This window comes from Arvicanthis niloticus, chromosome 13, assembly GCF_011762505.2.
Source record: "Arvicanthis niloticus isolate mArvNil1 chromosome 13, mArvNil1.pat.X, whole genome shotgun sequence".
NCBI classification, from domain to species: domain Eukaryota; kingdom Metazoa; phylum Chordata; class Mammalia; order Rodentia; family Muridae; genus Arvicanthis; species Arvicanthis niloticus.
The window spans coordinates 25,740,811-25,753,758 of NC_047670.1; the positions used below are offsets into that span (position 1 = coordinate 25,740,811).

Consider the following 12,948-nt stretch of genomic DNA (forward strand, 5'->3'; position numbering starts at 1 on the left):
TCAACAAAATTATAGAGGAAACCTTCCCTAACCTAAAGAAAAAAATTCCCAAAAGCATACAATAAGCCTACAAAACACCAAACAGATGGGACCAAAAAAGAAATTCTGATTGTCACATAATAATTAAAACACCAAATGCACAGAACAAAGAAAGAATATTGAATGCAGTAAGAGAAAAAAAGGTCAAGTAACATATAAAGGCAGACCTAACAGAATTACACCAGATATCTCAACAGTCAAAAAATCTTGGGAAGATGTCATACAGACCCTAAGAGAAGAAAAATGGCAACCCCGGCTACAAAAACTCTCAATTACCATAGATGGAGAAACCAAAGTATTCCAAGACAAAACCAAATACAGACAATATCTTTCCACTAATCCAGATGTACAAAGGATAACAGAAGGAAAAGTCCTACACAAGGAGTGAAACTACACCCAAGAAAAAGCAAGAAATAAGTATTTTCAAACAAAACCAAAAGAAGACAAACACACAAATGTAATTCCACCTCTAACAACAAAAATAACAGAAACAATTATTGGTCCCTAATACATCTCAACACCAATGGACTCAATTCCTCAATAAAAAGCTAACAGATTAGATACGTTAACAGGACCCAGAATTTTGCTGCATACAGACAGGAAACACACATTAGTGACAAAGACAGACACTACCGCAAAGTAAAAGGGTAGGAAAAAACTTTCCAAGAAAACGGTCCCAAGAAACACGCTGGAGTAGCCATTTTAATATCCACAGTTACACTGATACATAAACCACAAAAGAATCCAACAAAAAAAGAGAACTACAGACCAAATTTCCTTATGAATATCAATGCAAAAATACTTAATAAAATCCTCACAAAGTGAATCCAAGAAAACATCAAAAGGATCAGCCAACATGATCAAGTAGGCTTCATCCTAGGAATGGAGGGATGGTTCAATATACTAAAATCTATCAATATGATCAGTTGAAATAAATATTTAAAATGTGGCCGCCAGACAAGCCAACTGTCTAAGCTGCAGCGGCTCTGCCTGACTCAGGCTCCATGTTCAGTGGCCAGAGGCCACGTGCACACCACAGCTAGAAACAGCCACCCAAAAATACCAGCCCTGCCACCCACGAGATGCTTGGTTAGATGCTTGTCTCCACAAGGCTAGAAATTGCCCAGATCATTCCCCCATCCATGCAGGCCCAGTAAGAAAATGAGACTCTAATGAAAAGGCTTTATATATTTAGTAATGCTCAATAACAATATGCCCATAAAAAGAGAGTTGTTTCCCAATTAGCTAACTTAAATAAAAGTTGTTACCTGCAACTGCTCTAGATATCTGTGTGGCTCTTCCTGGCTCCTACATCTCTCATCTCTTTCCCTCTCCTAACTCCTTCTTTTCTTTTTCCTCTCCTTACTCCTCCTCTTCCTCTCCTTACTCCTCCCACCTTAGCTCCTCCTACCATGTAAACAAACTGAAAGGACAAAAAATGAACAGCTCATTAGATGCTGAGAAAGCCTTTGACAAAATACAACACCCATTTATGTTAAAAGTATTGGAGAGATGAGGGATTCAAGGTGCATACCTAAATATAATAAAAGCAACATGCAGCAAACCAATAACCAACATCAAACTAAATAGAGAAACTCAAAGCAATCCCATTAAAATCAGGGACAAGGCTGCCAACTCTCTACCTACCTATTCAAAATAGTACTCGAAGTTCTACCCAGGGCAATTATACAACAAAAGGAGATCAAAGGAATACAAATTGGGAGGGAGGAAGTAAAGCTATCACTATTTGGAGATGATATAATAGTATACATGAGCAACCCAAAAAACTCTACCAGAGCACTCCTACAGCTGGTAAACAACTTCAGCAAAGTGGTTGGATATAAAATTAACTCTAATAAATCAGTAGCCTTCCTCTACTCAAAGCATAAAAGGGTTTATAAAGAAATTAGGGAAACAACACCATTCACAATAGTCTCAAATAATATAAAACATCTTGGTGTGACTCAAACTAAGCAAGTGAAAGATTTGTATGACAAGAACTTTAAGTCCCTCAAGAAAGAGATTAAAGAAGATCTCAGAAAATGGAAAGATCGCCTATGCTCATGAATTCACAGGACTGATATAGTAAAATTGGCCATCTTACCAAAAGCATTCTGAAGGTTCAATGCAATCTCCATCAAAATATAAATGCAATTCTCCATAGAGTTAGAAAGAGAAATTCTCAAATCGATTTGGAATAACAAAAAATCTATGATAACAAAAATTATTCTCAACAATAGAAGAACTTCTGGTTAAATCACCATCCTTGACCTCAAGCTATATTACAGAGCAATAGTGTTAAACAACTGCATGGTACTGTTACAGAGAAAGGCAAGTAGATCAATAGAATATAATTGAAGGCCCAGAAATGAACCCACACACCTCTGGTCACTTGATCTTTAACAAAGAAGCTAAAACCATCCAGTGGAAAAAAGACAGCATTTTCAAAAAATGGTGCTGGCTCCATTGGTTGTCCGCATGTAGAAGAATGCAAATTCATCCAGTCTTATCTACTTACATAAAGTTAAAGTCCAAGTGGATAAAGGACCTCCACATAAAACCAAATATGCTGAACCTAATAGAAAAGAAAGTGTGGTAGGATCTGATGATTTTTTTGAATGTCCTCAGTTTCTGTTGTTATATATCCCTTATTAGTTCTGACTTTATTAACTTGGATACTGTCTCTGTACCCTCTGGTTAGTCTGGCTAAGGGTTTATCTAGCTTGTTGATTTTCTCAAAAAATAAGCTCCTAGTTTTGTTGATATTTTGTATAGTTCTTTTCATTTCTACTTGGTTGAGTTCAACCCTGAGTCAAATTATTTCTTGCCACCTACTCCTCTTGGGTATATTTGCTTCTTTTTGTTCTAGATCTTTCAGCTGTGTTGTCAAGTTGCTAGTATATGCTATCTCATTTCTTTTTGTAGACACTTAGAGCTATTAGTTTTCCACTTATTACTACCAAAGATTATACTCAACAAAACTGGAAAATCTGAATGAAATGGTCATTTTCTAGACAGATACCAGGTACCGAAGTAGAATCAGGAGAAGATAAATCATGTAAACAGTCTCATAACCCCTAAAGAAATAGGAGCAGTCATTAAAAGTTTCCCCACCAAAAAAAAAAAAGCAAAGCCCAGGACCAGATGGTTTTAGTGCAGGACTCTATCAGACCTTCAAGGAAGACCTAATACCAATTCTTTTCAAACTATTCCACAAAAAAGAAACAAAAGGAACACTACCCAATTATTCTTTCTATGAAGCCACAGTCACACTCATACCTAAACCTCATAGAGACCCAGAAAAAAAAAATAGAACTTCAGACCAATCTCCTTATGAATATCAATACAAAAATACTAAATAAAATTCTCACAAACCGAATCCAAGAACACATCAAAACAATCATGCATCATGATCAAGTAGGCTTTATCCCAGGAATTCAGAGATGGTTCAATATTCAGAAATCCATCAATGTAATCCACTATATAAACAAACTCAAAGAAAAAAAAAACTACATGATCATCTCACCAGATGCTGAGAAAGCGTTTGACAAAATTCAACATCCCTTTATGTTAAAAGTCTTGGAAAGATCAGGAATTCAAGGCCCGTAACTAAACATAGTAAAAGCAATATACATCAAACCAGTAGCCAACATCAAACTAAATGGAGAGAAAGTTGAAGCAATCCCACTAAAATCAGGGACTAGATATGGCTGCCTACTCTCTGTGTACCTATTCAATATAATACTTGAAGTCCTAGCTAGATCAATTAGACAACAAAAAGAAGTGAAAGGAATACAAATAGTAAAGGAAGAATTCAATATATCACTATTTGCAGATGATACGATAGCATACTTAAGTGACCTCAAAACTTCTACCAGAGAACTCCTAAACCTGATAAACAACTTCAGCAAAGTTGCTGGTTATAAAATCAACTCAAACAAATGAGTAGCCTTCCCCTACTGGAAATATAAACAGGCTAGAATGAAATTAGGGAAATGACAACCTTCACAATAGTCACAAATAATATAAAATACCTTTGTGTGAATCTAACTAAGCAAGTAAGAGATCTGTATGACAAGAAGTTCAAGTCTCTGAAGAAAGAAATTTAAGAAGATCTCAGAAGATGGAAAGACCTCCCATGTTCATGGATTGGTAGGATTAATATACTAAAAATGGCCATCTTGCCAAAAGAAATCTACAGATTTAGTGCAATACTATTTAAAATCCAAACTCAATTCTTCACAGAGTTAGAAAGAGAAATTCTCAAATTCAGTTGGAATAACAAAAAAAACCAGGATAGCAAAAACTATTGTCAACAATAAAAGAACATCTGGAGAAATCACCATCCCTGACCTCAATCTGTATTACAGACCAATACTGATAAAAAAAAAAAAAAAAAACCAAACAAACAAAAAAAAAACCTGTATGGTATTGGTACAGAGACACACAGGAAGATCAATGGAATAGAAATGAAGACCCAGAAATGAACCCACACACTTATGGTCACTTGATCTTTGACAAAAGAGCTAAAACTGTTGGGTGAAAAAAAGAACAGCATTTTCAACAAATGGTGCTAGTTCAACTGGAGGACAACATGTAGAAGAATGCAAATCAATCCATTCTTATCTCCTTGTACAAAGCTCAAGTCCAAGTGGATTAAAGACCTTCATATAAAACCGAATACACTGAAACTAATAGAAGAGAAGGTGGTAAAGAACCGTGAATACTTGGGCACAGGAAAAAAGTTCCTGAACAGAACACCAATGGCTTATGCACTAAGATCAAGAATTGACAAATGGAACCTCATAAAATTGAGAAGCTCCTGTAAGGCAAAGGACACTGTAAATAGGACAAAATGGCAACTAACAGAGTGGGAAAAGGTCTTTACCAATCCCACATCTGATAGAGGGCTAATATCCAAAATATACAAAGAACTCAAGAAATTAGAATCCACACAACCAAATAAACCTATTAAAAAATGGGGTACAGAGCTAAACAAAGAATTCTCAACTGAGGAAACACGAATGGTCAAAAAGCTCCTAAAGAAATGTTCAGCAGCCTTAGTCATTAGGGAAATGCAAATGAAAACAACCCTGAGATTCCACCTCACACCAATCAGAATAGCTAAGATCAAAATTTCAGGTGATAGTAGATGCTGACAAGGATGTGGAGAAAGAGGAACACTCCTCCATTGTTGGTGGGATTGCAAGATGTTGCAACCACTCTGGAAATCAATCTGGCTATTCCACAAAAAATTGGACATAGCATTACCTGAGGACCCAGCTATACCACTTATGGGCATATACCCAGAAGATGCTCCAACATATAACAAGGACATATGCTCCACTATGTTCATAGCAGCCTTATTGATAATAGTCAGAAGCTAGAAAGAACCCAGATGTCCTTCAACAAAGGAATGGATACAAGAAATGTGGTACACTTAATTACACAATGGGGTATTACTCAGCTATTAAAAACAATGAATTCGAGAAATTCTTAGGTAAATTGATGGAACTAGAAAATATGATCCTGACTGAGGTAAACAAATCACAAAAGAACATATGTGGTATTCACTCGCTGATAAATGGATATATTAGCCCAGAAGCTTGCAATACCCAAGATTCAACTCACAGACCACATGAAGCTCATAAAGAAGGAAGACCAAGTGTGAGTGCTTCAGTCCTTCTTAGAAGGAGTAACAAAATACTCAAGGGAGCAAATATGGAGACAAAGTGTGGGACAGAAACTGAAGGAGGGGCCTTCTGGAGACCATTCCACCTGGGTATCCATCCCATATGCAGTCACTAAAGATAGACACTGATGTGGATGTTAAGAAGTGCATGCTGACAAGAGCCTGATACAGCTGTCTCTGTAGAGGTCTGCTAGAATCTGACAAATTCAGAGGCAGATGCTCACAGCTACCCATTGATCTGTTCATGGGGCTCCCAATGGAAGAGTTAGAGAGAAGGAGCTGAAGGAGCTGAGAGGATTTGTGGCCCCATGAGGAGAGCAACAATACCAACCAACCAGAGATTCCAGGGTCTAAACCACCAGTCTGGGAGCACAGAGAGGGACCCATGGCTCCAACTGTATATGTAGGGAAGGATGGGCTTGTCAGGCATAGGTGGGAGAGGAGATCCTTGGTCCCATGAAGGCTGCATGCCGAGTATGGGTTAATTCAAGGGTGGGGAGGTGGGAGTGGTGGTTGGGTGGGGGCACATCCTCATAGAAGCAGGAGGAGGGGGGTTGGAATTGAGGGTTCCTGGTCAGGGGGGAAATGGGAATAACATCTGAAATGTAAATAAAATATCCTATGTAAAAAGAAAGAAAGAAAGAAAGAAAGAAAGAAAGAAAGAAAGAAAGAAAGAAAGTGTGGAAGTGCCTCAAATACTTGTGCACAGAGGAAAAGTTCCTGAACAGAATACCAATGGCTTATGCTTTAGGATCAATACTTGAAAAATGTGGTCTCATAAAATTGAAAAGCTTCTGTAAAGCAAAGGACACTGTCAAAAGGACATACAGCAACCCAAAGATTGGGAAATGATATTTACCAACCCTACATTCGATAGAGGACTAATATCCAAAATATACAAATAACTCAAGGAGGTAGACTCCAGAGAACCAAATAACCCTATTAAAAAGTAGAGTACAGAGCTAAATAGAGAATTCTCAACTGAGGAATCTTGAATGGCTGAGAAGCACTTAAGTGTTCAACACCCTTAGTCATCAGAGAAATGAAAAAAAAAAAAAAAAAAAAAAAAACCTGAGATTCCACCTCACACCAGTCAAAATGGCTAAAATCAGAAACTCATGTGACAGCAGATGCTGGTGATGAAGTGGAGAAAGAGGAGCACTCTTCCATTGCTGGTGGGACTGCGAGCTGTTAAAACCACTTTGGAAATCAGTCTGGCAGTTCCTGAGAAAACTGGAAATAGTTCTACCTGAGGCCCCAGCTATAACACTCCTGGACAAATACCCAAGAGATCCTCCAACATATATCAAGGACACATGTTCCACTATGTTCATAGCACCCTTATTTATAATAGCCAGAAGTGGAAACAACACAGATGTCCCTCAACAGAAAATGGATACAGAAAATGTGGTACATATACACAATGGATATACTACACGGCAGTTAAAAACAATGACTTCATGAAATTTGAAGGTAAATGGATGGAACTAGAAAATATCATCCTGAGTGAGGTAACCCAGATACAAAAGAACACCCATTAGTACTCACTAATAAGTGGATATTAACCCAAAAGCTCAAAATGCCCACGATACAACCCACAGACCATATGAAGCATAGAAAGAAGGAATACCAGGCTAAGGATGCTTTAGTCCTGCATTGAGGGGGAAACAGGATGATCATGGGGGGTGGAGGGAGAGCAAGACTTGGGAGGGAGAGAGAGTAGGGGAAATAAATAAGGGAGCAGTATCAGGAACTGGAGGAGATATGAGAAAGCTATAGAGAGTCAGGATTGAACAAAATCCTGAATGATTTTGTTTTGGGGATGAAAAACTGGGAATAGCCACTGAAGGGTTGCAGACAACAGGGAATCATGAGGCTCCCAGGACCCAACTGAGGTGACTTTAGCCGAAATGTACAGAGAAAGTGGAGATAGTACCTGTAGAGACCACCTCCAGTAGATAGACATGGCCCCGGTGGAGGGATGGGGCCACCCACCCACCTCAAAATTTTTAACCCATAAATGTTCCTGACCAAAAGAATAACTGGGACAAAAAATGCAACAGAGACTGAAGGAAGGGCCACCCAGGGACATGTAGGCCCCACCAAACCCAACATTGTTGCCATGGTCAAGAGGTGCTTGCTGGTAGAAATCTAGTGTGGCAGTTCCTTGGGATGTCTGGCCAGCTACTGACCAATGCAGAGATAGATGCTTGGATCCAACCTTCAGACTGAGCTCAGGGAACCTGGTGGAGGAGCTGGCAGAAGGACTGGAGGAGCAAAGGGGAATTGCAACTCCATTGGAAAAACAACATAGGCTGGCCTGACCAACCAGTTCTCCCAGAGTCTAGACCACCAACCCAGAAGTTTACCTGGAGGAATCCATATACATATAGGTACTCCAGATACGTATGTAGAAGAGGATGGCCTTGCCTGACAGCAGTGAGAGGGGAGGTCCTTACTCTTGTGGTTTGATGTCCCAGCATAGGGGGATGTTGAAGTGGTAGCCTTGGAGAGTATGGGTAGATGAGGGAGCACTCTCCTACAGGCCAAGGTAAGGGGGGAGGGCAAATGTGGGATGGGCAGTTGGAGGGGTTATCAGGAAGTGGTATATCATGGGATGGGGGTTTTGTGGAGGGTGTAACCAGGAAGTGGGATATCATTTGAGATGTAAACTAATGGAATGACTAGTAAAAATCCAAAACAAAACAAAATTGTAAGGTAGTATACCATCATACCTTATAATTCATCTTACCTTGATACACAATATGAAATCCTTGTTTGTTCTGAGAATAGTCACTGTGAAAGTACAAGCTGGTTTCATGAGTTGTGCTAAACAAAGAAGATGGTATTTGTGGACCACTAAGCCGTCCAATAACAGTACTAGTTTCAGAGGATCCACTCCGTACTTCCAAGTAATCATGTATGGTTTCTGTAGAAAAATTTACAAACTGGAGGTGTACCCCTAAGGAAGAAAGAACAAACACAATACTACTTGATATTTTACCATATTACATACATGTACAAACAGCAACATACATACAGATTTGCATCTTTGTACTCAGGTATGTTTCCATTTATACCAGAAAACCTAGTCTCAAGATTTGTACATGGGGGCATATGCTTGTAGTCCTTGTGTAATGGAGGCAGCAGGATTAGGAGTACAAGGCTCCTAGGCTGTACAGTAAGCACAAGGTCAGCTGAAGCTAATAAGTGAGACTGCCAGGAAAGAAAAAAAAAAAAGAGAAACAGAAAGAAGAAGAGGAAGAGAACAGAACAGAAGAATAGATCTGAACTATGAGTCTTAGATCTATCCAAAACTCATAGCTTTGCTAAAATTCTTCAATGAGTACATAGCATATTTTCAACCTCATTTTCTTAGACTTAAAAACCATTAAATCAAATGTTAGATATTTAATACTACTTTGTACATATAAATTCTGACTTATAAAAATAATGTGTTAAATTCAATAATTACAAAAAACAAAAATGCTTATCTGTATACTACTTGCTTATAATGAGAAACCAGTTACAAAAGTAAGGTTATATGAACTTTATGTTAGACTTACAAACAATGCATGTATCTAACTCAGAGTATTTGCACAAACACAGTCCACGTTTGTACAGCCATTCTAGCAATAATCCAAATAAAATATCAGGATATCAAACATCTGCTCTTCCAGGGTCACTAAGAATTATTCACAAAAGTCAAGAAGTAGAATCAGTATAAACATTTAATGAATCATGAATGGCTAAAGAAAATGTGGTGTGTATATACACACAAAAAATACTGATTATTTATAAGAAAAAAAAGAAATTATTTTCATTTTTAGAAATATGCGTTGCAGATTCCCTAGGAGGACATTATAATAGGTGAAGTCAACATGACCTGGAAAGACACAGGTCAAACGGTCTCAATGAAACTGTGAATTTCAATGTAGTGAATTTAAAACAGCCAAGAGTAGAGTAGCTCCCCAAAGCCAGAGGAAGAGAGGCAACAGGGATATGCAATAGGTAAAATGCAGAAATGTCAGAAAGAACAACAAAGAAGTACACTTTTCAACATGGTGACTGGAGGTAATAATATGCTATCATGCTCTTAAAATTGCTAAGAAAATAAAATTTTAACTGTTTTCACTATAAAAATCTAACAAAGCCTTATACATAATGACATGACACACAATAATTTGATTAATTTACCCATTCCACAATATACTCATAATGCATATTTCACATGTTTTGTATTTATGTATCATTTAAAATAAGAGACAAATAAAAACACCCATATATTTTAAATGTTTTCAACTAGTCCATGTAAAATGTATTTTACTGACATAAATATTACTCAAATTATATTCCTTAATATACATTATTTCATGTACTCATAATGAAATGTCAACCTGTAAATATACACTCTTATTGGACTTAAATGGATCATCTTAATAATGTGTTGATAAATACTGTGTAGTTATACATACCAAAGCCGATGGGCAGCTTTATTGTCCATGTGCAATCTAAGCTGCTGGGGTAGTTTCCGGGAAATCCAGGACTGAGTATCACACCACTGAAGTCTGACATTGCACCTCCACACTGAGCTGCAAAAAAATAGAATTCTCAGGGAAAGCAGAATTATGAAATATATCTTTGTCTTTAAAAGGTATCTAAATCACTTTAAGTCTTCAAAAAACGTCTAAGATAATACTATTCAAGAGAATTAAATATAGGCCCAATTCCTTTAGCAAATGCTAGTTGATTCATAATTCATGTTTCTAAAACAGCACAAAAAGCATAATTACTCATAAAAAAAAACACAAAGTGCAACTCAAGTCAATTAGTTTTCAGCAAGTAACAGTTCTCACGCAATGAATACACTTAAGAAAGGGGAGAAGTCCTTTTCAGCAGTGGCAAGTAATCTCTGTGTCTAGTCATTCCAAAGGTGATGCAATTTAGACTAAAATAAAGCCAACTGTGTCAGCTCTTCGTGCCATATTAAAGAGGGAGACATTTTCCCAACCTGTTTTCCCTGTTTGTAAGAAGGCTCAATGAAGAATTTTAAGAAAACTATTGGCTTCATTTTATTCTAAAAGGATGAGGACAAAGGAGCAAAGAAGTATAAAAAAAGCAAAACAAAACATAGGCATTTGAAAAATCAGTCAGATGTAACAAATATGCTTATTTTGGAATCCCTATGGAATGGATTTACTCTTGACAATCTAAGGGACCATTCTAAAATGGAAATTTGTTAATTTGACTTTGTATAGAGAGCAGATGTAATTCTTTAATATATATTTTCTAAGATATATATTTTTTCTAAGATTTTCTATATAAAATATATATATATATTTTTTAATATATATTTTCTAAGATGAAAATATTTAAAGAATATATATATATACTCTTTCTTTATGTATGCATATATATTCAAAAAGCTTGTAAACTTTTCTTTCAAATGTGTATTAAAATTAAGATCTAGAAAGATTTTTTTCCTCTGAATTGTCAGTTCATTGATTATTAAATCAAATCAATCTTTAACATAAACTATTAAAATTTATTCACCTTTCAATTTTTAAAGAAAAATGATTGTGTATTACAAGTCTGATAATTAGTAAACTGTAAGAAAATTATTTTATCAATCAGCAATTAGGTTACAATGTGAATCAAGTGTTTCTTAAATATGCTTTAGTCTGGACTTTGCTTTTCTGCTTTTCAATTTCTAAATCTGTCTTCAAGCTGCTTGTGATAATCCTGTCAACTCTAAAGAGTCTAGAATCACTTCGGTGGTACACTTCCACCTGTGACGTTGTTATCTCCTTAGTCCAGCATCTCAGCCTGTCTGGAAAGTACTACTAAATTTCACTAGTTGAAGTGAGAAGATCTACTCTAAATAAATGAGGCTAACATTATTTGTGGGGATGAGGTTATGAACTACATAAAAAGGAACAGCTAAGTGAACATCCTTGTTTTTGGACTGTGATGGAACCTGACCAAATGCCTCATACTGTTGTAGTGACTTCCCCATCAACGTGAACTTGCAAGTGTGAACCAAGTAAGCCTTCTCTGCCTGAAATTGCTTTCATTTTAGCAGAGTAAAAACAATAAGCAAACATTGCTATATGTCTATTTTTGGTCACCTTTTTGCTTCAAACATTAATTTGAAACAAAACTTTTAAAATTTTCTGCTATATAAGTATAATATAATTCACCTTTTAATGGATAGAGTGTAAAATACAACAAAAATTAAAAATAAAAAAAACTGCCTTCAAAATCTTCCACCCTCAGATAATCCTTTTTAATTCAAGTTTTTCTTTGCACAAGTATTCTATGCTTATGATGAAAGAGTAATCATACTGTGAATTATTTTTGACTTTCTTATTATAATTCTGTATGATACATATTTTGATAATATATCATACTATCATCATGTTTCTTAGCTTTTTAAAAGTACTTTGAAAACATTAACTTGTATTTTACTACAATAGCTACCTCTGAGTCTGTAATGAGGCCCATATTCAGATCTGAACACTTTAAACACAATCTGTCCCATAATTGTTAAAATGAACCTGTGAGGCAAACATTGTTATCTCATACAACAGAAGACCAAAAAGAAACTCAAAGAATAAACCATTACAAAGCTGTTTTATATTGAGGTGCAATTTGAATATACTAATGTTGGACATCAAAGTCTGATAGTATCCCATGGGGTTTTCATATAGTATCACCATATAAAATGAAGTATAACTTTCTACCTTCATTTTATTAACGTATCCTGCTCTATAATATGGTTTTTTTTTTACCTTGAATTGACAGTTATCAGTAACACATTCACTTATTGTTCTGAGTTACTTCTTACTATTTTGTCATAATAATAATTGACTTATGAATAAAAACAAATGTGGCCTATTATTATCTATATGTTTCCTACCCATTCATGTTCATTTTTAGGTTAAAAGTTTGTAAATATTAAAATCATGAAAAGCTAATGGTAGATATCAAAATAACTTTTACACAAAATACGTAAAAAGACAAAAATATGTTAGAACATGGGTTCTAAAGTGAACTCTTAAATTTGAGAAAGCATACAAAATTTTCTGCCTTTGAACTTACCCAAACAAATGGGGATGGGTGAATTCCATGCTTCTGACAGGTCCAGGCATACATGTGATGTATGAGAATACCCTACATAAAGGCAGTGCAGCACAGTACACACTTACAAAAGACTG

The 12,948-nt window shown here is 36.2% G+C and overlaps 1 protein-coding gene across 1 annotated transcript in view; it reads right to left on the minus strand.

The window, feature by feature from the left end:
* Positions 1-12,948, minus strand: part of Csmd3 (CUB and Sushi multiple domains 3) — a 942,208-nt gene that overhangs the window by 109,837 nt on the left and 819,423 nt on the right. Inside the window, 4 exon segments of the mRNA XM_076912208.1 lie at positions 8,484-8,693; positions 10,207-10,323; positions 12,833-12,863; positions 12,865-12,904. Coding sequence (XP_076768323.1) covers positions 8,484-8,693; positions 10,207-10,323; positions 12,833-12,863; positions 12,865-12,904 — 398 coding nt within the window.